This window comes from Silurus aristotelis (genome assembly GCF_946808225.1).
Source record: "Silurus aristotelis genome assembly, chromosome: 28".
NCBI classification, from domain to species: Eukaryota; Metazoa; Chordata; class Actinopteri; order Siluriformes; family Siluridae; genus Silurus; species Silurus aristotelis.
In genome coordinates, this window is record NC_139601.1 from 2872997 (window position 1) to 2900751 (window position 27755).

The 27755-nt window shown below is 40.7% G+C and overlaps 1 protein-coding gene across 25 annotated transcripts in view; it reads left to right on the plus strand.

The window, feature by feature from the left end:
* Positions 1-7970: 7970 nt before the first annotated feature.
* The window catches only part of magi1b (membrane associated guanylate kinase, WW and PDZ domain containing 1b), a 134974-nt gene continuing 115189 nt past the window's right edge, over positions 7971-27755 (plus strand). For 5 of the 25 annotated variants that reach the window (XM_083534708.1, XM_083534734.1, XM_083534730.1 and 2 more), the window contains exon 1: positions 7975-8918. In XM_083534708.1, coding sequence (XP_083390834.1) covers positions 8621-8918 — 298 coding nt within the window. In that variant the 5' untranslated portion in view covers positions 7975-8620. Of the gene's footprint in view, positions 8919-27755 lie in introns of all 25 variants that reach the window. The other 20 variants (XM_083534709.1, XM_083534707.1, XM_083534711.1 and 17 more) reach the window with 7 other exon arrangements.

Below are 27755 nucleotides of genomic sequence, written 5' to 3' on the forward strand. Positions count from 1 at the left end.
GACAGAAATCTGAGGTAATCATCCATTCTAAATTACACACGCTAAAGGAAAATACCTGAGGGAAAGGGAACAAACTACAGCGATAGAGAAGTCAAAGTAAAGCACGTAAAGCTTGCACATGCTTAGCTGGAGGTCCTTTCAGCTTGTGAAAGTCTAAAAATAATAATAAAACACCAGAGAGTGAGAGGAAACATTGACATAAAACACTTTTTGTTCGATCGCAGTTTGCTTTTGAGTGTCTGACTTTGAGTGTCTGTCTGTGTGTGTGTGTGTGTGTGTGTGTGTGTGTGTGTGTGTGTGTGTATGTGCGCACATCAGCCACATGAACATTTAGCTTATTAGCAGAAGGCATAATTTGGCAGCAGCATAAGCTCTTTATCCTTATTGCATTACTGGGTGAATACTCTGTGTGTGTGTGTGTGTGTGTGTGTGTGTGTGTGTGTGTGTGTGTGTGTGTGTGTGTGTGTGTGTGTGTGTGTGTGTGTTCAGCTTTTTGAACTCTGGTCCTCACACAGTGCAGCTCTACAATTTAATATATGCGATGCAGTCAGGGTTTTCTTCATGCTCCCTAAAGCATAAAGCTGTACATTACAGCACAGTAAAATTCTTTCTTGTATAACAACAATGTTAGGAAGCTGAAGTCAGAGTCAGATGAAGCACAGACGGTTAAGGGCCATGCTCAAGGGCCCAACAGTGGCAGCTTGGCGATTCTGGAGCTTGAACCTCTGACCTTTCAATCAGCAACCCACAGCATTAACTGCAGCCATGAGCCTCGACGATCAAATCAAAATCCATGAGACGCATCATAGATATTCACCAGCCATCATTTTTTTGTTTTACAATCCAGGTTTGAGGAAGTGTACATCTGCGATAGGAACCAAACCTGATGATGGTTCCCTCTGGTGAAAGAAAAGACAAAAGGGTACCAGCCACACACACACACACACACACGCACGCACGCACGCACGCACACACACACACACACACAGATCTGTAACAGCAACAGAATTGAACTTCCTCAACCCACACATCCACTAGTGTATGTCGACTTTGCATACTTCTAACAGAAAGCCAGTGTGTGTGTGTGTGTGTGTGTGTGTGTGCGTGCGTGCGTGCGTGTGTGTGTGTGGATGCGACTGGGGTGGTGGGGGTTGTTTGAGAAAGAATAGTAAATTTAGAGATTTTTTTTTAGATCACCATGAACTGAAACATCAACCTGCTGCTCTTAAAAAACAAAGCGGTCGAATGTTTGTCCTGATAAACGACTCTACGGCCGAAGTCTTTTGTGTGTTTCTTTTGCTGCAGGATTCCCATTTATCTTTGGTGGGAATCGTCGAGATGTTTGAGGAGACCAGAGAGCGCCGCTGATTCCAGAAACGTGAAAGTCGTCTGAACGTCTGGTTCAGTCGTCTGGTTTTATTTTCTATACTGTTTCTAACATCGAGATGAAAGATAATGCAAAAACATTCATTCATGAACGTTCAAAAAACAACTGAATGACAAATCGGCACAATAGGAAAACTCTGTACCTTACAACAGCTGTAGTGTTAAAAGTTTCTGGGCCTGATTTAAATTATTCAGTTTCCTGTCAAACTCTCGAGATTGAAACCCTAGATGTTGAGGAAATACCCGGAGCAGAATTATACATCAAGTTACCCTTTTCACCCCTGGGCTCTCTCTTCTTCTCTCTTCTTCCTCTTTTGCTTTTGTTCTTTTTTCTTTCGAATCCTTTATCTCCATCTATGGCTGTGGATCTGGACCGGGTCCAGGATGGCTCTCTGATTCATTGCGCGTCTCCACTCAAACATTCGGGTCGGACGGAATCCCCCTCAGGGCAACTCGAACACATACGATAGACGTTAGCATGAATTGAAGTGCAAGCGTATGAAAGCTAAACCTATGGCCTGTGTATTAGCATGAGTAATAACGCTCTGGCTTTAATGAAATTAAGGGAATGTGACTTTTTGGAGATTTCGAACACACTGGTTGGATGGTTAGAGAATATTCTTTCTATTTCTTTTCTTATTATTTATATTAAATATTTGTGTGATTTGCACTTTGCAAGTTAAAATAGTTATTGGCACAATTGATGCTAGCAAAATTAAATATTCAAGTCTGCTAATCCACAAACTTTTGCACTTGTAGTATATTGCGCTATACAAGGGCTTAGAGCATCCTTTAAAAAATAATGTTGCACAATTAACACCACCCACAAATATACCTGCAAAGACGAATGTATCCTTGACTAGAACAACTTCTCCATCAGAGCCAGAATTAGCTTTAACACTGGTTTAAGAAGCTTTTCTGTGGTTTTGGAAAACACAGTCAGGTCTAATTTGGCTGTTCGGCCTCAGTTTTAAACATTATATCTGTAGTAAACCAGGCGCCATCCTAAAAATTAAGCATGGTGGTGGCAGCATCATGCTGTGGGGATGTTTTTTTGCAGCGCAACTGGTCAGGGTTGAAGGAAAGCTGAATGGAGATTCAGCTTGGAGTACAGAGATATCCTCAATATAAAACCATCACTCAGGACCTCAGTCTGATTGCTGGGACAGCTGTCATGCTGAAACGTCGGCCCAGACTGAGGTCCTGAGTGATGGTTTTATATTGAGGATAGCTCTGTACTCCAAGCTACCACAAGCACACAGCCAAAACAACACAGCGGTGGCTTATGGACAACTCTGTGAATATCCTAGAGTGGCCCAGCAAGAGCCCTGAACTATTGAAGATCTACATACCTGCAAAGAAGACTGAAGCCTGGACCCAGAGTTAAGTACACATCATATCCATAGTAAAGAGCACTATAAAAATAAATTGAAATTGAAACCCGAACTTGAAGATCTCTTACGAGACCTGACCAGCTTGAGAGGATCTCCAAGTCCAGGTGTGCCAATCTGGTTGTGTCATACAAAATTTTTTTTTTTTAAGTTGCTTCAACAAAATACTATATATATATAGTAAAGGCACTGAATACTTATGTACATTTGATATTCCAGTTTTTTATTTACATACCAGAGCTCAATCCTCATCCCAAAACCTGTTATTCATTCATCTTTTTTTTCCACCTATCAAATCTGATCCTCGAGCTGAACTTCTGCACTTTATAAAAGCCCAGCTTTCATCCTCCCAACATTTGTATCCCATTAAACCCCCCTTTTTTCCATTCTTGCTTGTATTTTTCTGTATATAAAGTGAGCAACAGATATGATTTCACTCCCCAGGGCAAGATCTGAGGCTTCGTGTGAGCTACACTTGTTACATGTTTATTTTTCTCGTATACTGCAAGGTTTTGGCAATGATAGTTGAAACGAGGGATTGGAAAAGCAACAGGGCTGAACTTTACACCGGAGCACAGCTTACTTATCACGACTGACACTGCAAAATCAGATGAAGCGGACATATTGCGTTTTTATACAACGATTTTTAAACATGCAGGTCTGATGTAATGTAATAAAATGTAGTACAAAAATGTCCGTCATCATGACAGAAAATGTCTCAACACAAACATTCTCCTAAAGAAGAATCTAAGAATGAACAGTTTCTATAATCTAGAAACCACAAAGACTAGACGGCCAAATACGACCTGCCTCCCCACTTGGAACAGCTGAACTATGGCGTATTTTGAAAATGTCATTTTAAATATGTTTTACTCATATCTGTATTTGATAATATAGGTTGGCTTTTAAAATAAAATTTCCTTAGTAATAAAGGTCAAGGCACCCATAGATAGATTGCTGGAACTATCGGCAAAATCCATACCGATAGTTTTTCCAGCTTCCAGTCCACTGTATTTACGAGAGCGGCCACTAGTGGTCAATCACCAATGCTACATGCTGTTTCTTTTACTTGTAAAACTGCTGACTATACAATTGATATGAGCTTTTTTTGAACATCCCATTCCACAATTATTTCCCATATGCTATTATAATAACCTCCACTATTCTCTAAAGACATTCCACTAGATTTTAGAGTATGTTTGTGGAGATTCATTCAGCCACAAGTTAGTAAAGCTCAGGTACTGATGTAGGTGATGTGGGGAGGTCTGGGGGTGCAGTCAGCATTCCAATCATCCTGAAGGTGTTCAATAGGGTTTAATAGCTCTATAGCAGGAGACGTATATATGCATTTGAGAGTTCTTTTGTGCTAAAATGGTACCAATACACAACTGATCTAGTTACCGCATTACACAATATACAGTACTGTAAACACATGTATTTGCAAAAATCAGATCTTAAGACCCACAAAAGGCCATTTCTGTAATACAGGGAATTTACATATACGCTTCAGTAATTACACTATGCACACTCCTCACAGTGTGAGATCATATCCATATCCGTAAATAAATATATTATAGCCCTTACATAAGACAAACCTTTGCTCTACTACAGATACATTTCATTTTAAACCATGTTGTGCACATTATGAGCGGTTCTTCTGAGCCTCGTGGCCATTTTCTATTTCAGATGGCAACATGTTGAACCCGCTTTGTTTCTGAATATATTCCTGCATCATATTCCACAGTGGAATTACACACACTGCATTCATAAAGTATTCAGACCCCTCATTTGTTCTTTTTTCAATATTATGTTGTAGCCTGAAACAATTGTTTATACTGATTTTACCTCTTTCTTTCTTTCTTTCTTTCTTTCTTTCTTTCTTTCTTTCTTTCTTTCTTTCTTTCTTTCTTTCTTTCTTTCTTTCTTTCTTTCTTTCGTTCTACCTGCCTTTCTTTCTTTCTTTCTTTCTTTCTTTCTTTCTTTCTTTCTTTCTTTCTTTCTTTCTTTCTTTCTTTTTCTACTTGGGATTTTTTCTTTCTACCTGCGTTTCTTTCTTTCTTTCTTTCTTTCTTTCTTTCTTTCTTTCTTTCTTTCTTTCTTTCTTTCTTTCTTTCTTTCTTTCTTTCTTTCTTTTTTCTTTCTTTCTACTTGCGCTTTTTTCTTTCTACCTGCGTTTCTTTCTTTGTTTCTACTTGTTTTTTTTCTTTCTTTCTTTCTTTCTTTCTTTCTTTCTTTCTTTCTTTCTTTCTTTCTTTCTTTCTTTCTTTCTTTCTTTCTTTCTTTCTTTCTTTCTTTCTTTCTTTCTTTCTTTTTCTACTTGGGATTTTTTCTTTCTACCTGCGTTTCTTTCTTTCTTTCTTTCTTTCTTTCTTTCTTTCTTTCTTTCTTTCTTTCTTTCTTTCTTTCTTTCTTTCTTTCTTTCTTTCTACCTGTTTTTCTTTCTTTCTTTCTTTCTTTCTTTCTTTCTTTCTTTCTTTCTTTCTTTCTTTCTTTCTTTCTTTCTTTCTTTCTTTCTTTCTTTCTTTCTTTCTACTTGCGCTTTTTTCTTTCTACCTGCGTTTCTTTCTTTGTTTCTACTTGTGTTTTTTTTCTTTCTTTCTTTCTTTCTTTCTTTCTTTCTTTCTTTCTTTCTTTCTTTCTTTCTTTCTTTCTTTCTTTCTTTCTTTCTTTCTTTCTGCAAATCTTTCTTTTTTTCTATCTCTCTATCTTTAGACTTTCCTTTTTTCTTTTGCCATTTCTGCAATTTATTTTCTGCATTCCTTTCCTTCTGCATTTCTCGTTTGTATCTCTTTTGTTCTTTCTAGTCTAAGGAGTCCTGATCGGGATTAAAGCGAAGTGCAGAACGTATGTCGTTTTCTCACCGCGTCGTTCCTCGAGCCTGCGGGCAAATGATGTGCTGAGCTTTCGTCCTGATTCACATCTGATTAGCATGAAATCAATTGCAAATTGTCGGTGTGCCTTTAGTCAGCAAACCAAAAAAAGAGCAGCAGGCTTGAGCACTGTGTCTCCAGGCTGCTTTATCCCAGCATCCTTCAGGAGGGAAATCGGGGTTGGATGGGTTACATCATCGCTCTCTCTCATCAGCAGCAGCAGCAGAGCTCAGATTGCAGAGGCCTGGAGAGGCGTGTTTGCGAAAGAAAGCACACGGTTTACAGCTTTAAATGTGTGTGAGGCAGAAGCTTTGGTTCTATGTTGTTATATTAATGTAGCACAGCACATACAGTACAACACAGAGCACCACGTTTACACGTTTCGAATTGTGGTGTTTTCCGACATTTGACTTGCAAATCGCTTGTAATTGAAGTGCTATCGTGCAAACGATAATGACGCAGATAAATTAAGCAAATAGAGAGACAATATGCGAACAAAAGTTTGTGGACACCTGACCATGTGCTTACTGAAGACATTTAGAGAGCTGTTAAGTTGCAGAGTTGTTGTTAATTGACCTGGAAGTGCTCAATATTCTGGTGAGGGTTCCCCCTTGTGGTGTGGAGGAGGAATTGCTGTTGGGACCATTACAACAGTGAAAGACAACGACAATTCTCCAGGACCCTGGTGTTACATAATATAACATCAACTACATAAAACATGTAAAGCCTATCATTCATGGAGCTGGCTTTGTGCACAGGGGCATTGTCATGCTGGAACACATTTGGATGTCTTAGTTGTCATATGTGGTATTATTGTATTACTGATTACAGATTTCTGATGGATCTGAACAGATTGGATATCACTGACAAAATCTGACCGCTCTGTGTCGGTCTTCAGGTCATTGATATTATTATCTAATCAGAACCAAAACATGTTCCTCCTGTTTACTTGTTTGTCATCCTGTGGAATTTGAATTGGTATTTGGTCACAGCCCAGGACACATAGCACACGTCTGTTTCATGGACCGGCCCTGCTGTGTGTAAAACCTGTCAGACGGGAACTGTTTTGTTGAGGAGGACTGGAGTCACGGGAAGTCGGGACGAACAGAGAGGACAATCCGGTCGAACCTGAGTGACGAGAGCACATAGTTTTATTCAGCGTCGAATGCTCGATTGTTGTCGACATTCCTGTGTGGACAGTTAAGACCGGAAACATGGCGCATTTTCTTCCTCCGTGTGATATAACACAAAACTGCTTCTGAATTGCTGCCGAAACATTTGGCAACCGAAGGTTTCATTATATTGATAATGGGATTTGAACCCCCGATCTTCCGATCAGTAACCCAGAATCTTAACTCCTAAACTGGTGGTCAGAAAGCTGGGGTCAGTGCGAAAGGGCAGCCATGGTACGGTGCCCCTGGAGCAGATTGGGTTAAGTGGCACTGCTCAAAGACCCAAAAGTGGCAATTTGGTGGTGCTGGTGCATGAACCCCCCGACCTTATATTCAGTAACCCTGAGCCTTAACCACTGGGGTATAAATATACAATATATAAATATATAGAAAGAACTAATAATGATGATCGGAAAACAATAATAGCAAAAGAATATAAGAAGAAAAAGGAGAATGAATGAATGAAAGCATAAATGAATGTATTCATGAATGTTCTTTTGCTGCATTTATTCTTTTGCCATGTTTGCATTCTTTTTCTTTTTTTTGCGTTTCTTTCTTTCTATATTTCTTAATGGATTTCTATTTCTTCTGTTTTTCTGCATTTTTTTCTTTATTTCCACACTTCTTAATTATTTGTTTCTGTCCTTCTGTATTTTTTCCTTTCTGCATTTCTTTCTTTCTGTATTTCTTGAAGAATGAATGAATCAACGTATAACTAAATTAATAAAAAAAATATTGAATGAATGAATATATGAATAAATCAATGAATTAATAAATGAATGAATGAATGAATGAATGAATGAATGAGTGAATGAAGGGTGAAATGCAGGGAGGAGTTGGTTTGATGTGACGTGTGCGTAACTGAGCGTGCTTCACCCGTCTGTCACGTGACGTGCTCGTCTGTCCAGGTATCGCAGCTTCCCTCAAAAGTATGTACTTGTTTTTTTTTTTTTTTTATACAAAATAAAAACAAACAACACCTTTTAGTGTATGTTACTCTGTAATCTGCGGCAAAGCAAGAGCACTGCTCACTCTTTTCTGTAAATACTGAAGATGATGAAAAAATAGAAGAAGAAAATCAAGAAGAACAACAAGAAGCGGGAAAAAAAAAAGGAGCAGGACGGCGTTAGGACCGTGTGGTCACTCCTACTCTAAACACCCTCATCCTTTTGGAATACGTAGGTATGAAAGTGCGCATGCGCGGAATCCACAGCCTCTCCGAAAGTACAGCCGGCGCGCCCCCGCGCTCACGCGCCCGCGCCGAGAGCAGAGCGTCCCGGAGCGCGTCCCGAACGAGAAGCAGAGCGCTGCGACGTCGTACCTGTTTAAAGCAGAAGTGAGGGGCGTTCACCAAAACAAACTAACAAACAAACAGAAGGAGGATTAAAGAGTTTTTTTGGAGGGGGACTCTCTGGTGGAAATAACTTAATTAAAGAAATTTAATTAATGATTCAATTATAAAGAAAAGAAACGGGTGCGCGCGAGGCGTCCCGGCGTTCACGAGCAGGAAGATGCGGAATAAAGCAGTGTTTAATTAGAAGCAGCTGCTGAAGCTTTGGAGTTTCCTTCAAGTTCAGTTCCGGATTATAAAATGGCTTGAGTTTTTTTTTTTTTTACTATTATTTTTTCTTTTTTTCTTTCTTTTTTTTTTTTCTTTAGGGAAAACCAGAGCTCATGTTTGGAATAGAGCTGAAACTTCACCGCGTCTGAAACGTGCTCAGAAAGACACCGGGGGGATTTAATAACCACCTGTTTCCGGACAGACCCGTGTCTCTTGTCTATTTTATCTTCTGTCCTCATCATGTCGAAAGCGACGCCGAAAAAGAGCCACTGGAGCGCGCGGGTGCGCGAGTGCGCGGTGCGTCGGGACGCGCGCGGGGACGTGAATGTGCCGCTGCGCGGCGGAGCGGAGAACGGCGAGTTCGTGTACGTGGGCCGCGTGGATCCCGGTTTCATCAGCTACGACCACGGCAGCCTGACCGAGGGGGACCTGGTGCTGGAGGTGGACACCCTGGCCGTGTCTGGATTGCCGCTGTACGACGTGCTGAGCGCCGTGAAGAACTCCAGAGGTGCCGTGAACCTCAAAACCGCCCCCCAAGGTAAGGCGAAGGAGACGCTGGGGTTTGTTTACCTTTAGCTCAGGATCTAGAGGAGTAAACAAGCTCCAAGTCTATTCTTAACACGCAAAACACACGTATTATAAATGGTTGCAAAAGGGTTCTGCACGACCCAGAACCCATACAGGATTTCTCAGGGTGACAGGAACATCTCCAGATTCCAAGGATCCAGATTACTTCAGAAGCTATAAAGATATTGAGGGGCTCTTAACGTTCTTGATTGGCACATTTATGAACTTCTGCTGTTCTTTTTGGAAAACAGAAGCCCTAAAGGTTCCCCAAGTGTGACAACTAAAGAACCCATAAAGCTTCCAAATTGCGCTTTTTAATCACTTAGCCCAGAAGATATAAATGCTTCGAGGACCTCTTATAGGTCTCAGATCTCCACCTTTATTACCTCTGAAAGGGTTCTGTTTGGATTGATCATGCACTTGCAGGTAAAATGTTCACACATTTGTACTTTACTGAAGTATTTTCATTTGGGGAGACTTTTACTTGAATTTTATTCCATTTCAAAGTCAAATATTTGAATACATTTTGTGAAATCAGTCGATACTTTGCATTTAGAGGATAAAAACGTAACCAGTCAAACACGCAGCGAGCCACCAATCAGAAATGACTACATAAAACCAACAAGGACTTCTAAAGAAGCATGACTGAAGAACCTTCAAGAGTAAATTGGATTCTTTTTTCAGATAGGATTTGTTTCTTTGTACAAACTAAACTCTAGAATAGTTTTTTTTTTTCTATAAGTGGATCTGTTACCAAAAAGCTTCTACTTGAAACCTTTCACATAGAAAAGGGTTTCACAAGGAACTTTACAAAACCCAGAATGCTTTCTGATCCCCTTTTGGGGGAGTGGTGGCTCCAGTGGTTAAGGCACTGGATAACTGATCGGAAGGTCGGGGGTTCAAGCCCCGGTATCGCCAAGCTGCCACTCTTGGGCCCTTGAGCAAGGCCCTTAACCCTCTGTGCTCCAGGGGCGCCGTATCATGGCCGACCCTGCGCTCTGACCCTAGTTTCCAAGCAAAACTGGGATATGCGAAGAACAAATTTCACTGTGCTGTAATGTATATGTGACAAATAAAGGCTATTCTATTCAGGTTTCCTGAACTGCCCCTTTGAAGTCCACGTCCAGACGTTTTTACCTGAACCCTTTCAGATATGACAGCAATTTTTATGAAACCCATACTAGTTAGCTAAAAGAGAGAACTGAGCGACGCCTGTAGGTTCTAGATTAACAGTTATATCACCTACATCTACAAGGCATCTATTCGAGCATGTTGGGATCAACTAAATGACCAAGTCTCTCAAGGAGAACCTCTAAGAGATTTAGCATCTTTCTCAGATACCCGTCTGGGCCTTTAATCACCAACACATGTCTATTAGTGAGGAAAAAAAAATCTATGTGGGTTACTCAAAGGTTCCTCGCTTCTGGGAACATGCTCTTCTTGGAAGCTTTTCAGGAAAAGTCCAGAACCAGAAAGACAACCAAAAAGCCCCTAAAGGTTCTAGGTTTGAGCTTACTACTAGCACTTAGACCAGAGTCCCTTCCCTGTCTACCCTAAAACCCTTCGTGTGTGGTCTTATCTTTTGGAGTCGAAGTGGGTGTGCAGGGAAAACCCTGAAATGGGGATTCCCCAGGATTAAGGAGGGCAACCTGTGACCTACACCTTCCATAGAGGATAATATGAGGCTTCTTTTGGGCGAAATGCTCCTGAGGAGGAGGATAAAAATGTGATGTGTGTGTTTTGGAGGTTATGTTTGTTTGAGTTTCAAATCAGCCTCAGATCTGATATTTGTCCAAATCTACACATTACCTCTCAGTATCGTTTCACTGATTCATAAAGTCCCAAGATTTGGAGAGCGAATGTTCTCCCAAGAAATCCACAGCAACGCTGCGAGGCTCATGTTCTCCACCGTTGTGTTTAGCTCTAAATCTTCTCAGCAGGTCGCATGTCTGCGAACGAGCGGTAAATCTCGGACAGAGAAAGCACAGAGCGCGTATTGTGTCGGGTTTTTTCTCGCCGAAGTGCGCGACAGCTCCCTGCAGACCCCCGTCTCATCACATGGTTTAAGTTATGAAGCAGGCTCGAGGCTGAAGCGCCCCGCCCCCTCGGCCCCGTTTCACCACACGGGCTTCAGACAATATCAGGAACGGTGCCAGTCGACTTCAAGCACACGTTCTCGCAGCGCCTCTGGCACTCGTTCGAACATTCTGTCTCTCTTTCCATTTCTGTCTGTGGGCCGCAGAAACCCGGTGTTTAGTTCCGCTTTTCTACACCATGCCTGGAAATTGAGAGAACGTGTTTGGCAAGGGTTCGGTTTACTGCCTTATCTTTCCACAAACGTTTCTTATCGACTCGTGGCACTTATATCGAGTCATTTGCGATGCGATGTCTGGTTTCCGAGTTCATTTGCTGCTGTATTTTTAATCTGTGCTCTCAGAAAGTTTTGCTACGGAAAACAAAAAAGAGCAAGAACGCAGCTGAACGACGTTGAACGCCCTTTAAGTCTTCTTTTTAAAGCCTGTCAAACACCTTCTGCGATCTCCGCAACGGTGTCAAAATGGCAACCTTTGAGCGGCATCTTCATCTTCGGGAAGTGGACGAAGTCCGTAGAAGCCTAATCTGGCGAGTAGGGTGGGTGCGGAAGTGAGATCATGCGGACCGTTTGCCGACAGTCATCATGCACGAGTTGCCTAATGGCTTCGACATTTTCGGAGGTCGAGCTCATTAAAGGTCTTTCTGATCTCTCATCACCCTTCAGTGATGTTCTTTCGCTCTCCAACGTCTCCGTGGCAAATTTGCCCAGTTTCACTAGCAGTATCGGTTAATATACACAACTAAGCTAATAAGCAGTGCCAGAGTCATCACTCATGTAAAAAAAACATTAGTTAAAAGACACACTTTTGTTGAGGCACATTGAACGTCTGATGGTGTTTACTGACATCGATACAATGCACCACGAACAAGATTTTGAGTTTGTACCGAACAGGACAGAATAAAGCACTAAAGCGCCAGCACATCGCTCGCCTAAATACAAATGCAACACTCTCTGAGCATCGTGGGTAATATTGGAAACACAAGCTGATGGCATGGATTCAGTTTGTTTGGATTCAATTTTCTTTAGTGTTTGAAAGTCATAACACAGACAGAGGAGTTTACAGTGGAGTTTACAGTAGGGATGCCATGACCTGACCTCGGCTGTAATCTTCTATACTTAAGGAGATAAACACAGGCTGCTTCAGCCAGCAGTGGCTGCAGTGCGGAGAACTAACACACCTATTAATGTTTATCGATTTCCCTCTCTGCTGACTGTTTACTTTTGAAATCCTCATCCTAATGAAGTCATAAAAAACAAGTTATAAGGAGACGGTTCGCTCCCGGTGACAGAGTAACTTTCACAGTCATCATTTTTCATCCAGGCAGCCATGAAGTCGTGTCCGTCACCGAAAGAACACTCGGTTTCACATCGCTTGACCCTTCACTCGTCGTCATTTGTTGCCAGTATGTGGGGGACAATATCAACGCTATTGACTTGCAAATCTCAGGGCCGCGCAAGCTTTGAACAAGCATGCCACTTTGCATGAGTGGTCATGTGACCCTTCAGGCAAAATCCATCCTAATCTACAAAAATTTTTTTTAAGGTATCGGATTTATATCGGAGACGGTGTCTCGCTTACCACACAACATTTTCATGATGCCTGGTATTTATTAGCACATTTAGAGTACAGGGTTGTAAATCTAATTTATTAAATTAAATATATATACAGTATATAAACGTTTCTTAAATATAATTTTTATACTTTTTTATTTTATATATTGTTATAACTAATAAAAGTTGTATTTATAACTAGTATATATTTAAATGTCTGATTCAAATTATATACTCATCGAATTAAATAATTTAATATACATATTTTCAAAAATATTGTACTGTTTATACTCTGCAGTTTTATTTATATACACACACACACACACACACAATTAAATTTTTTTTTTTATTGTAATTAACATTTTTTCTATTTATTTTAAATTATTAAACTACACCATGCATTATTAAACTTTTTTTTATTGATATGTATTTTTTTATTATTTATAAATTTTTAAAGAATTGGTAATACAATTAATATTTTTAATTTAAACAATTGAACAAACCTTTTAAGCTAGCTCTTAATTTAAATTTAAGTGTAAACAAGGAATTTGATTGAATAAATAAAAAAAAAGTTTATGAAATGGGTATTTAGTTCTACACAGGATCTCTGTCTCCAGGTCTGAGTTTAAAATCACATTAGCACTAATAACCTGATCCTCTGATCCTGCTCACTCCCACAGATCCCATATCAACGCTCTAACCCTAAGCCACCTGATTAGAAACGGGGCGTTTTTTTTTGCATGCTGGATTTTTGCCTCGCGCTCGGATTACAGCGGAGACGCCGGAGTATGGAACTGACACGGGGGTTTGTTTAACCTGTCTGATTCGGCTGTTTACTCTGGGATCACGCTAAATCCTGTTGAACGAGTGAAAAAATGACGTAATGGAAGAGTCTTGAGTTACGTTTCAATGCATCATAAAACCGTGCTGTTTTATTGATTTATAACAGCAGATCTGTGGGAGTTCCAGCTGCCATGGCTTTGTATTAATACCTGACCATTTCTATAGTTACGACATAGTACAACATCAGAAGTTTTTTTAATGTTATTAGAGAGGACAAAAAGAGTTTGGTGAGGGAATGACTGTTACAGCTGCTTATATATATAGTAACTTCTATCGCAAACGTAATTAGAAATGGACAAAACCTAAATGGAGTCATCATTTTACTGGGAAATAATTGTGTAAGAGGAATCAAGCATTTTTAGCATCTTGATATATGATTGAAAATAATGAACATAATGAACGGCCATGCCTATTCTTGATTTATACTACAGGCAAATCCGCAGTTGATTTCATCTCGTAAATGTGTGGTCTTCTGTGGATGGTTCTCGAGGGTTTTCTCGCATATATCAGTATATCATCAGTACGTCGTTGCTCGGAATAGCCATAAGCCAGGTATCAAAGCTGGAATCATAATCATGGTGCACTTCCTTTAAGCACCTGGGTTTAATTAGCAGGGGATCAAACCCAACCCTGGTTTCTATATCAGCGGAATAGCCGAGAGCAAAAAAACCCTGCTCAGTGTGTGTGTGTGTGTGTGTGTGTGTGTGTCACTGCCAAGGATCTCAATGGGATAAACCCAGTGGGTGTCATGTTGTCTCTAATTAAACAACGACTTGTTCAGACTTTACGCTCTAAACAACAGCTGCTTAGCAGTTCTATGCTAGCATCTCAAATGTTGTCCTTTAGATTCAGTCCATTACTGAGGCCATCAATAATCATAAGGAAAAAACAATCATTGGAACAGTGGCATTGGTCAGGCTAGTTTGCTAAATAGCTCATAATTTGCTCATGTCTGGTTAGGGTTTCCTTTACAGGGAGATATTTTGTTTGTTTGCCAATAATAAACCGTGTGATATTTAGGAAGAATATCCTGGCTAAGCTTGCTCGCAGGGTATCGGTTTGTTGTTTCTGAGTTAAAACGGAGATAAAAAAGCAAGTGGATACATGCGGGCATTGTTTTTGTTTGTTTGCTGGTATTTCTTAATGCCTAGAAAAGCTGTTTTCTCTATGTGAAAAAGGTTTTTGTTGGTTTTCTATGCCAACACTGTGCTAACTGAACTCTCTAGATGTTTACCTCAGAAATTGGGAAAACCACTCTATTTGTAACAACAAGCAAACAGATACGTCTGTTAATCTCAAATACTTTTGATTCAACAGTGTTTTCTGAATACTTGGGATAAACTCTGGCTTGATGAGACCATTTTGAGAATCAGTGTAGGAACTCTTGGTTTTTCTACATTGTAGGTCGGGAATTACAGGTTACGGCATCTAGATAAATAGCGATTTGACTAAAATTTGGCTACAACTAAGAAATGAGGGATATTACCTGCTTTTTTGGGAAGGAAAGAAAGGAAGGAAGTTCTAGTTTCGACCTCGCGTCTTTAACTTCTTCGCTTTGTGTTTATAAAAAAGCAGAGAGGTCGATCTTGACTCTGGTTTTGTTGTGCCTGTCCAACATTAGATCTTCTGTTAACAGGGAAATAACGTGCCCGCTGTTGCGAAGCTAAGAGCCGAATGTCGGCATGTTTGCACCTACTGACAAGTTTAAAATACGCCGGCTTTGTCTTCGTTTCGGCTTTTGCTGAGTGAGAACATTAAATTGTGAAGCTTCTCTGCCTTTCTCTTGGCCCTAATTAGCCTCCTGTTGTGGTGTAAAGAGAGCGAGGCCTTGCCTTCTTTTAGATCACATTTTGTTAGACGTACAATCGTTAGGCCGCTAGGTATAAAATTGTCACGGGCGAGTGGGTTTATGTCTTCGTCTCGTGTTTCACCACTCATCACATGACCGACTTTCAGATTTTCATGACTGTCTTTGCTTTTCCATTCAATTCCAATCAATTCAACTCAGTGTCCTAAATTAGTCCCTGTACATTTATACCTAATAAAACAGCCAGTGGCGACAGTGGCCAGGAAAAACTCCCTGAGATTGTATGAGGAAGACAACCTGAGAGGAACCAGAGTCATCTTGAGTGACCCCAAATATCGATTTATTATAGTTCCATCAATAAATATATAAATCTGTTCATGCCCCAAGACATTGTAGCAAACCTTCCACACTAATCACAGTCCATCTTGGTTCCCATATTTAAACCTTCAAATCAACCTCATGGATCTTTCTATCGATCAGGCATAACATTATGACCGTATAATATTATGAAGAACAAAGAATCTGTGTATGAACTCTTGTTTTTTTTAGACAAACGTCGGGAATTTGAGCTCCTGTAGCTCAAACTGCTGAAGTTGTTCATTCTGTTAATGCTCTATGGGTCAGAACTGTTTTGGGAGCAAAAGGGGGACCAACACAATATTAGACAGGTGGTCATAAAGTTGGTGTCGGTGTAGACTGATCATGTGGAACCATCCTCAGCTATAGCAAGTAGTCTCCAGTTAAAGAGATCTTCTTTAAACGCAGGGCACCAGTGTCTAAATTGCTTAGCGAAATGAAAAGCAGATCTTGGAGTACTAAAGCGGACCTGTAAAGCTTTTCCCGACTCAATTAGAAGGAGAAAGGACGCAAGCACAATATGGCTTGACTTATGTGGAGCACAATCCGGGTTTTGCCAGGAGTCATACCCCACACACTACATGATGGTATTCATGTTTATCAGTGTGTTTGTTCTTAATGCTGTATGGTTTCTATGGTAACAGAGTAAATAGAGAACTGTAGACCAGATTTAACACACAGTCTGGATTTAATAGGAAGTCATTTTTGAAAAGTGTTAAGATAGAAAAGCTTGACCACCTGGACACCTGACCATAGGATTCGTATTTACTTTTTCAACATCTCATTTCACATAAGTCCTAATTTGCTGTTACAATAACCTCCATTCTTCTGGCGAGATGTTCCACTAGAGTTGCGGAGATTTGTGGATATTCTTTCAGCCACAAGGGTGTTTTGAAAGGTCAGGTACTGATGGAGGTGAGGTGAGGAGGCCTGGGGTCAGTGTTCCAATTCATCCCAAAGTTGTTCGATAGGATTGAAGCTCTTCTACGCCAAAAATTGTAAAGCATATGTTAATTTGTGCACAGGGGTATTGTCATGCTGAAACAGGTTTGGGTCTCCAAGTTCAAGTGAATGGTAAATTTCATGCTCTGCATCCAAAGGCATCCTGTACAATTGACCCATGACTGGAAAGGTCAAGTGTCCCAATACTTTTGTCCACATAGTGTAGATAAAATGGCTTACCTTTATAGCCAGCTTGGAGAAAAAAAACCTCTTAGCAAACATTTCTTACTACAAAAGCAAACTCTGAAACCCAGGAAAGAAACTGTAATTGAATTCAAAACAAACTGTAATTCTGCTGTAGAGCGAAATACGGCTTGATACGAGTCCCACACGCACGCAAAGTACCGTAGGCAGCGGTACTATTTATCGAAACACAACCGTAATCTGAACAATGCGAGGTCGCGTACATGGAAAGGGAGCGGCTTTTAGGGAACGTTTTAGAAACGCACATTGTTCTGTTTAGCAAAAAAGAAAATTGTTCCCGTTTGTCTGAATGTCTAAGGAAATAATTGAATACATCACCAAATACCATGACCTATGACCTCTGCAGCATTATTTGCAAATTTTATTAGATTTTTTTGCATCTTGTCTTCATTCACCTCGTCCAGTTTCAGCTAAAGATATGGTTTTTTTTGGTGATTATTTACATAAATAATTTATTTATCTATTCAATTTGAGCTGAATTCTGGATAATCACGTCCAATCCCTAGAACATTTGTACTACAGCTGGTATTATATATATATATATATATATATATATATATATATATATATATATATATATATATATATATATATATATATATATATATATATATATAAAATCGCCTTCTAAACCCTGGAGAAATGTATTTTAAAAGCAACCACGATTCCTGGGCATGCTCTCGTCGTTTCTGGCACACGTTGTTTTAATTCAAGGCATTTGCACGTTCAGAGTAGGTGCTTCTGGACGTTCCTTTCATTCGTTTTTACTTCCAACCCTTTAATCACCAGTCAGCTGGAATCCTGACCACATGAGAGACCTTCAAGAGAAAAGTGGGAGGAGGTTGGGACTATGAGTGTGTGAAAGAGGAAAGATTTCTTTAGGATCAAGAGGATTAGTTTGATGATGGAGTGTTTGTACGACAGACACAAAGATCCGGTCATGCAATAGGTTTTGTCCATCGAGCAGTTCATTGGAAGAAATTTTGGATATCGAGAAATGTTCATCACAAAGAATTGGTTTCACTCGTATACTAAATGAAACTATTTAGAATCTGCGTTTGGGAATGTTGTTGTCGGTCTTCGTAGCTTCACGGTTATTGTTTAGGTGTTGATCGTCCATCAAAATAGGGACAATATCAGTGCCAAAATTTGGCACAAGAATTTTAAGTGCTTTTTATTTTGTTCGGTTTCTTTAATACGTGCAGTGAGTAAGGGTCATATCTGGAAGGTTACAGACGACGAAAGATAATTCTCAAACTACTCTGATGTTGACTGATGTAAATTTACTACCTCTTCATCTGCTATTTATAATTTTTGTTTATTTAATTGCTAAAAAAATGACAGTTTTCTCCCTTTTGCCAAATTTTTCTATTCATTGTCGTAGTATCGCTTATTATATATGTCAAGTGTGTCAATTTATTTTGTCTGCTATTATAATATTAGAATATATAATATATTTTATAAAGTAATATTAGAATAATTTTTAGCTAACACTCATTCTAGGTCGGTCACTATTGTATGTTTGTTGCTATGGTTACATCTCACGGGACATCACTTGGCTTTGTTTGTCATGAAATGCGAATCACAAGTCAGTATTCTCCACCGAAGAGGTTCGTTCCATCGCTGTATTTCCATTCATGCGTTCGTTCATGCGTCGCTTTCTGTATTTGTTAGCACCTAGTAATTTTGCTAATACGCTGGCCAGTCTCGTTAATTATCAGTTATAGGAGGGGGCCAGTTGCGTTGTTCAGTCTTGTCCCTCTGTCACCATTGCGACGGGTGTCATGGCGATGGGAGGCGAGCGATTGTTTTGGGACCGTCTGCTGTAAAGATGGACAGGCTTACATGATTGGGTTGGAGGCTCAAACACACACACACACGCACACGCACACGCACACATTACTATGCTTTAATTGATGTAAAACCTACATCTCACACAAACCCCAGCAAACTTTTAAACCCAACCACCATACCCGGTGCACGCTCTAGCCACTCCACACACCCTTCCCGAGTCCGCACTGAGCGCGTGCAGAACAGCCGTCAAGTTTACAGCCTTTCATGTGGTCTAGCAGCACCGAGTCACTTCACATCAGCAGTTCTGCTGTTACGCTCCGTAATCCTGCCATCACTTTTAAGAATTTCCACTTCTCAAAGTTCTCCTCCTGGGCCTGGAATTCACCAGAGCTGCACATGTTGTTGCTGGGATCCAATTCCACTCCTCCATAACGACATCACTGAGCTGCTGGATGTTAAACACATTGTGCTTCTCCACCTTTTGCTTGAAGATCCCCACAGGTGCTCAATAGGGTTCAGGTCTGGAGACATACTTGGGCTCTTCATCACCTTCAGCTTCCTCAGCAGGGTAGTTGTCATCTTGACTGTGTGGAGGGCTTCATGTTCTGCTACAGAATGTAACAGTATGTGCTGGAATCGATGTTCGGGATTACTGTGTGTGTGTGTGTGTGTGTGTGTGTGTGTGTGTGTGTGTGTGTGTGTGTGTGTGTGTGTGTGTGTGTGTGTGTGTGTGTGTGTGTGTGTGTGTGTGTGTAATATATCCAAATCTCACACACCCTTGGTTTGGTCTGTAGCTAACCATATTATGAGGAGAAGAATATTAACTAATAAACAGACAAGAAAGAAAAGGTTCAGGGTTTTTGTTTATTACTTTGTCTCTAGCAATAATCTGTGGTGTGAATGTCTGCAGTTGTGCCCTGAAGGCTCGAAGGTTAAATCACAGCCCCAAAGGCCCAATTTGTACCCCCGAGGAAGCCCCCTGACCCCGAACTACTCGTCTGCGTTTTAAATCTTAAGGAAGCCGCCAGTCACCTGTTGCTTTTGAAACGTTCAGTACGAGGTATAGGGGAAGTTTTCCCTGAAGAACGCCGGACCACATTCCTGTAACTTGTTTACGCATCTCAATGGCCTGGAACTCCAGGAATCCGGCTCTGCTGGTTAAACTCCACTCAGATTTTATCTCCGCTCTCTCGACAAGGACTCCTTTATTTACTTCACTCTCTGCTTTATCTCTCTTTCTCTCATGTCTAGTTCCTTTTTTTCCCTCACTATAGACACTTTCTCTTTTATTTTTCCATTCAGATTTTTGTGAATATTTAAAGCAGCTTTTCATGTAAAAGCAACAAAATATCATATGTGTCTCGGTTAAAATGTTCTCCAGAGGAACAAGGGACAAGTAAACAATAGGGAACGACAGTCACTAGGAGATTTCTTTCTTTCTTTCTTTTTTTCACTATAAAAATACGCATCCATATTTATATTGTAGGTTTAAAAAAAACGAAAATAATGAGAGACACGATGTCTCTCTCCAACTCCATTTTGACCCATTACTGTTTCAAAGCTCTAACTCACTGACTCATTTACTCAAGTTTGCTCGGCTGTGTCCTATTTCCCTGTCTTTTCCCTGTTGTCATTTGACTTAAAGTGAAAGTGTGCGCATAAAAACCAGGCTGGTGCTGTCGACCGTACACATTGTGTACAGACACAGTGCTTTGGTTCGCCTCCAAAGCCGACACTTCTGCTTCAACCGGTCAGACGGGTTGGAGAGAAACTGACTTTATCACACACACACACACACACACACACACACACACACACATACACACACACACACACACACACACACACACAACACACACAACACACACGTCACAACGACTCTTATCCCATCACAAACCCTATTGCTGGCTTCAGATCCTATCTCTCTGCTTTCACAGCTCACCCTGTAGTTGTAATTTCTCACAAGTATGAATGAACGTCTGACCCGATCTGACTCTAAAACCGCTGTCATTTATTATAGAAAAATGCTGGATTTTGGTGGACAACTCGCCCAGCTGGTCATGATTATCCAGAGAACATGAGACAGGCCTGTCTTGGATTTACTACAATTACGAAGAGACGTGTGTCTACGGGAGACGAGCCAGCACTGATATATGGGGTGGCGTGCGATGTTAAAAATGGAACCGTGTACCGGATGCACACGATTAAAGCCTGAAGGTTGTTTGAGTTGACTTCATAGGCAGCCCCAGTCACCAGTCAGTCTTGAGGCTTTTTATTTGTATATGTTAGTAACCAGGGATTTTACTATACCTACACCGTGGCGATCTTTAGTCGAATACCCCTGATGAACCGTATGTCAGGTTGAGCTTTTCCCTGCCTCAGAGCTGTAACGTAAACACTTCCTCATCCTCCTCATCGCTAGATCTTCGGTCATGCGGAAATGTTTTTAAAAGAGCAAGTCCTGTTGTTTACAGGAGAGGAGGAGGCGCAATAAAGGCCAGGGAGGTGATTTTCCTCATCAGACGTAATTTCTGGTGAGGCCTGGAGGCTAACTGATGATGTCATACCGTTTGAGGTCGTTGCAATATGAGTCGCGACGAGAAAAAGCTAATATACCTCTACTCTCTTGTTCCCAGCACGGCATGGAGTCTGGCATTGGCAAATGTTGCCTTTGTGGTCACCTGCCAAGAATGAAATCGGCTCTTTTCTTCCTTGTGTTTTTTTTTTGGGGGGTAAATATACCAGCAGAGTCTAAAATTGCTCCGAGAGCAGATTTAATGAAATACATTTATCCACTTCGGCCATTTCTTTAGGACTTTCCAGTAAATAACTGCACGATTTAAAGCGTTCCGTTCGGTGCCAGATCAGAACCGGTCCATGTGGCTGCGTCGAGGTGATTAAATTCGATGAGTTTGAAGCTGAACAATGCATCAAACTGACTAACTTGCACTTACATGGCGTCATTGGACGTTTCGGAAACAAATTCATAGTTCTAGCTTGGTTAACAGCTGGCTTTGGGTTTGTAATGAAATCCTTTTTTTTTTTTTTTTTTTATGAAAGGTCCATGAATAGGTAGTGTGTGTGCAAGGGGGCGGTAGAAACAGGGGCTGTGGTGTTCAGCAAGTGGTTATCATTGGTGGACTGTAACCAAGTAAATGAAATTTGTTTCTGCACTTAACTAGCTTTTTTGCGTATCTGTACTTTACTGAAGTGTTTCTATATGGGGAGACTTTTACTTCACTACATTTCAAAGTCAACTATCTTACTTTTTACTCAAATACATATTACGAAATCAGTCGTTCCTTTTTATTTATGAGGGGACAAATATTTAACTGTTTAAACACGCAGAAAGTCTCCAATCAGGGTCGAGCGCTCGCTCTGTTATGAACTTGTTCTGATCGTTTGGTGTATCTACTGATTACCAACATACAGTTCAGCATCAGTTCAACATCCAGCAGAACATTTACAGAGGAATAAATGATGAAGAAACTCCAGACTCGAACTCACCACAACACACGTGACCTCGTTTACACGATTTTTAATAAGTAGTTGAAAATAAGGTTTTGGGCTCGTGATCATTTTTTATAAAAATCTATCAGTGTTTGAGTTTTAATATCATTCTATGAATAGATCAGTGTGCTGAGAGTCACAGAGTCTTTTCACATAAACTGAGGTGATTAAGTAAAGAGTCTTGTTATAAAAATGATAACAGGAACATTATAGTTATAATAACTCATAGTACTTTGGATACTTAAGTTCATTTGAAGTCAAAACCTTTTGTACTTTTACTCAAGTGAGAGTTTAAAGGGACACTTTTATTAGAGTCATATTTTACAGAGTGAATCTCTACTTTAACTCAACTACATGGTTTGTGAACTTCATCCACCACTAACTATTATATATTTACAAATAGGGGCAGGAATGACTGACTGGTTTAAATTCAGTGACAGTGAGGACACTATGGTATGTTCATTGTGGGTAGGATCCATGGGCCCACTGTTTATGGCAGGAACTAAAGGAACTTAGGGTTGAGGTGCAGGAACTACATTAACAGTGATGCTGCTGGTATGAAGTCCAATGGACCCTAGGTTTATATTGCAGGATAACCTGTGATACAATTGTTCCAAGATCATTTGGGTTAAAACCTATAAATTGCATACAGTATTGGATATTGGAGCAAGAATCTGTTCTGTTACTGCTAACAATAACTTCAGGTGAGGAACTGATGGTCTACAGGGACAGTACAGTTAATGCATATTTGAAAAAGCCATGTAGGTATAATTGTATGATGTTTCTTTGATAGCGCTCACCCTTTCCTATAACTCTGTTCTTTTCTACACCTTCTACTAGTTTCTGGCCATCTGCAACAGGTCGATGAATGTTCTCTGAGAGTTATAAAATCTCTCCTGTGACCTTTTCTTCCCCTGCTTTCTTTCTCTCATCCTTCATTTAGAAGAAGCCCAGACTCTGTGTTCTGCCTTCCACCGCTGGTAATGTGTCATGGAGCTTATTGGAAATGCAGATTTTTATGGCTGGGAGGGGAAGTGTGTGTGTGTGTGTGTGTGTGTGTGTGTGTGTGTGTGTGTGTGTGTGTGTGTGTGTGTGTGTGTGTGTGTGTGTGTGTGTGTGTGTGTGTGTGTGTGTGAGAGAGAGTCCGAGTGAGATCATTAAATTGCTGGTGGGGCTTAAAGCACAGGAAAGCCGGTATTGCAGCCATATTTTAACGTTTCGGAGCTGTGCCTTGGTTCCTCAATTGGGAAAACCCCTCTATACAAGTTTTATCTGCTCTCGTTTATTTATTAAATCCTTATTCCCCGCAGTTGATGAGGTTTTGTGTGTGTGTGTGTGTGTGTGTGTGTGTGTGTCATCACGTCTTCTCCCTCTTTTTTTCTATCTCTCTCAATTTCAGTGTTTCTCTGTTTTTTTTAGGTTTTTTTTCTGAACATTATGAACAATACAGTTATTATTTAGCTAAAATAAAGTACTGACTCACATGGTGTTTGTTTATAACCTGCTTTTGGATTCCCTCAGCATGTAACTGCTGCTAATGTTCAAGAGAGACATCTGTTCATATCTAAATTAGCTTAAAGACTCGGAAGCCTGGTAAAACACACACACACACACACACACACACACACACACACACACACACACACACACACACACACACACACACACACACACACACACACACACCCCAATTTACAAACCAGATCTCATTATTTCAGCATAAACCATCCAGACACCACTATACAGAGGCTCACTAGCTCAACATGCACACCAAGAACATGAGCAAAATGAACTACTGACCAGACATATCAGTAAAACATCCAAGTGGCTACGCCCAAAATGTGTTCATGCTGTGTGCTAAATACTTGTTTAACATGAATAAATTGAACCCCAAAGCTGACCTGTGTGAGGATTATACGCATTATAATAATTAGACATCAAGTCTTTTATTCACCTCTTCTTTAAAAAAAAAAAAAAGAGTAATATTTATGCAGCTTGCCGTACAGGATATGTTGGTTTTAAAAACTTTTTAAGTAGGCCTCGCCTCTTTTACTGAGACCGGCTTATTGGACGCACGTCTCTCAATAGGTTTAGCAAGAGTTGTTGTTGATGTAGCACCAGGGTTCAGGAGGAACGTTGTTTAATTTCACTGTGTAATGTGTGAGCTATATATGGTTGAAATGACAATAAAAGCTTCTTGACTTGAAGAGAAAGGCATTACCTCTTGCACTGGTATCTACAGGCATAGCGGCCTCATCGGTCATCTGGTACTGGTAGGAAGAAAAGCCACACCTCCATCTTTGCTGCTGAGAATAGACACGCCTTCTTTAGAGGGTCTGTCAGGAGGAAATGCCACACCTCCTTCATTGGGACTGACAGGCTTAAGGCCCTTTTCCAGGACCGACAGAATCAGAGGCCACACCCCCTTCCCTGTGACTAACAGAGAAACATGGATTTAACCATGTCCCATGTCCACAACCGAGCCCCATAGGAGCTCAGAATGGACTGAGACTGAAGCAGCCTCCTTTTTAGTATAATGCTCTGACTGGATCAATTAAAGCTGAAGTAATGAGATCTAGTGTGTACATTAGAGCTCATACCTCAAGGCATGTATGTAAGAGCGAGTGTCTTCTTCCTCTGCTTTTCTTTCCTCCTTCATTTCTCCATTTCACCTTTTTTTCCCTTCCCATTTTTGTTTCTCTGTCCTTTCTCTTCACCATCATTTGTGTAAACATCATGTAATCATTATTAAAATCCCATTTGACAGGATGTATTTCGGCAGCACGTGTTTTTTGCCCAGCTCGTGCACGCCCCATTAGTGACTCAGATCCACATAAAAAAACAAAAACAAAAAAAAAAACAGCTTTCACTGTACCCTCCAGCAATAACAGCTACTCATGTTCCGCTCCAGCATCGAGCAAAACAAGCAAAAAATCCTTCTAAATCGTTCATCCGGACTAAACAGATGCTGCCAGATGTTCGTCATGGACTCCTGTAACGTTTGCAGTGTCTGATGCTGTTAAAATGGAGTTTCTGCATAACTCTGTGTAAATTTTTAACCGATTTGCGCTACTTAAGTTTTTGTCTCATTGTTGCTTCGTTGTTTCCAGAGGTACTTTCAGTAGGTTTTGGTAATGATCCTAGCGTATATTATGCGAGGCGGTATTAAAAGTTTCGAGAATAGTTTTGTAACGCGCAAATGGATGGCAGCACAAGGCTGCACGCACAGTGCCAGGGAGCGCCGACCTTAATGAGTGATTGTGCCAAAAGACATCATTCTATTTTCATCTGGAGCTGTGCAACTGGAGCTGTTCTGACCATGTGCGGTACCACGTCTGCTATTCTGACCACGTGCGCACCCTGTCACACGTGAGTTTCTCGCCGGAAACCACACGATCTCATTTCCGCACCCACCCGACTCGCCGGATTTGGCTTCTGCGGACTTCGTCTTCTTCCCGAAGATGAATATCCAGCTCAAAGCTCACCGTTTTGACACCGTTCCGGAGATCCAGCACGAATCACTGAAGGTGTTTGATACGCTTGGAAAAAAGACTTCCAGGACACATTCCAGAAGTGTCAGGAACGCTGGCAGCGCTATATTACTGTGCAAGGGGACTAGTTTAAGGTAATAGTGTGATCTATAAATAAAGTACTTTCTTGTAAACAGATCTAGTATCAAGAATTTTGACACTTACTTGTGTTTTTAAATTTCTGGTGAATTAGAAATTACAGGTCACTCTCTCGAGCTATTTGGAGGGGAGAATAAGTGTAAATTCAGGCCGTGCATCATGATAATTGGAAATCACTGCTGTCAGCAGATGTGGGCCTTGTTATTAACACCTTGGGTTTGACGTCTTGAGCTGGTCATGTCCTTATTAACGCTGCGATCAGCTGGCGAGAGCGATGAGGGAGTAACACGTCGCCCTCGCAACAGGACGCTGAACGATCAGAGGCCAGTGATTCAAGTTGGTATTTAAAATGTCTCCTTGTTTGTGGGACGATGAAACGGTAGCGCATTTCAAGATGTCCTGAATTATAACCTTTGGAGCTGACCTGCGTTAACTGAACAGGGCTAAAAGGATTCTTCAAGTAACCTGAGAAATTTCGAGTTAACTACACTCAGAGCACTGTGTTTCCACATGGACCATTATTACTGACGCACCACCCGCTAAGCTCTGGAGCGCTCTGGACTGGTCACACTATAGATGCTGCCGAATGGAAAAAAGGAGGAACACTAAGAAAACAGCGAGGGGCGAGGAGAATTTTAGATTTTTATATATGTATTTATATATTTAATTGTAATATATCTCAGCAATAAAAAATTTAAAAAATTTAAAAAAATAAATAAAAAAAAAAAGCTAACAAATTACTTGTTCATTACCCGAGACAGACTGATGCTCCTGTCTCTCCGAATCCTGCTGACTGAGCACTAGTCTGGAGTGTGTGTGTGTGTGTGTGTGTGTGTGTGTGTGTGTGTGTGTGTGTGTGTGTGTGTGTGTGTGTGTGTGTGAGACAGAGCCTGTCGTTCATTACAGAGGGAGGTGATGGCAGTTTCCCGGTGTACTCAGTAGTAATGGATATTCTGGTTTTATCCAGTCTGAGAGAGGGGAAGGGGAACCCCACATTCGCCATTCCAACAAAAACAAAGGCTGCTTAGAGGAGGATCTGTACTGATCTGGAGTCTTTAGACTTGTGATAGGCTCAAATGTAGCTCATAACAAACCCCAGAACCAGTCAGGATGCATTCATAGACTTGATGAAACGGCACACTTGGAGGAAGTTGAAAGCATTTTATAAAAAAATGTTTGTTGTCGTTGTTTAATAGAAATTGCACTTCCCAGTACGGATCGTTCACTTTTTTTTTCATATTTAAAATCGGTTATAAGAGAACCCCTGGCCGGATTTATACCCGAAGATGAACTTTGGTGCAGTTCCAACCTTCACTAATCATTTCGGTCCATGCTACAGGAGCTGCAGGGTTTTCTTTCCTTTTTTTTCCATCGAAATGCGAGCCAAAACTAATATACGTATGAATCGATGAAACAGGTGGAATCTGGCTTCGCCTTCTGATTGGCTGGACTCTAAAAAGCCTACAGAGATGTTGGTGCCTTTGCTTTATGGTCTTTAGTGCGCACTCATCGTTTTTTTTTTTTTCTTCCTCTCATTCTCACCACGTCCTCCAAAAGCCATTTCTTGTGAAACGACGTATCACGGTTGAGGCGTGGACGGTGCCAGATGCTGATAAAGCACTGGACTCGACTTCTTTCTGTGCTATAAGATGATGCGTGCGCTTTTTTTTTTTTTGGTTCCCTAACTGCGTTTTCAGCAAATAGCTTGCGTTGGGTCGAAATTTTTCTCGAGAACATTTCGGTGAGATTTTTACCATCAAAATGACTTAGCGTCTAAAACACAGCGTCTGAGTTAGCGTCTAAAACACAACTATGAAATAAAGTTTTTGGGTAATAAAGCAAAATCAGCTCGATATCAATAACTTTATTTTTTTTAATGCAGTCTTCATTACATTTCATAATCTTTTTAATGAATATGTAATCATCTGAGTCACGTCTCACAGGTTTGTAAATTGCATAGAGTGTGTGCGCTCGGTGTGCGTTTCCGTGAACACGCAGGAGTGAGAGAAACTAGAG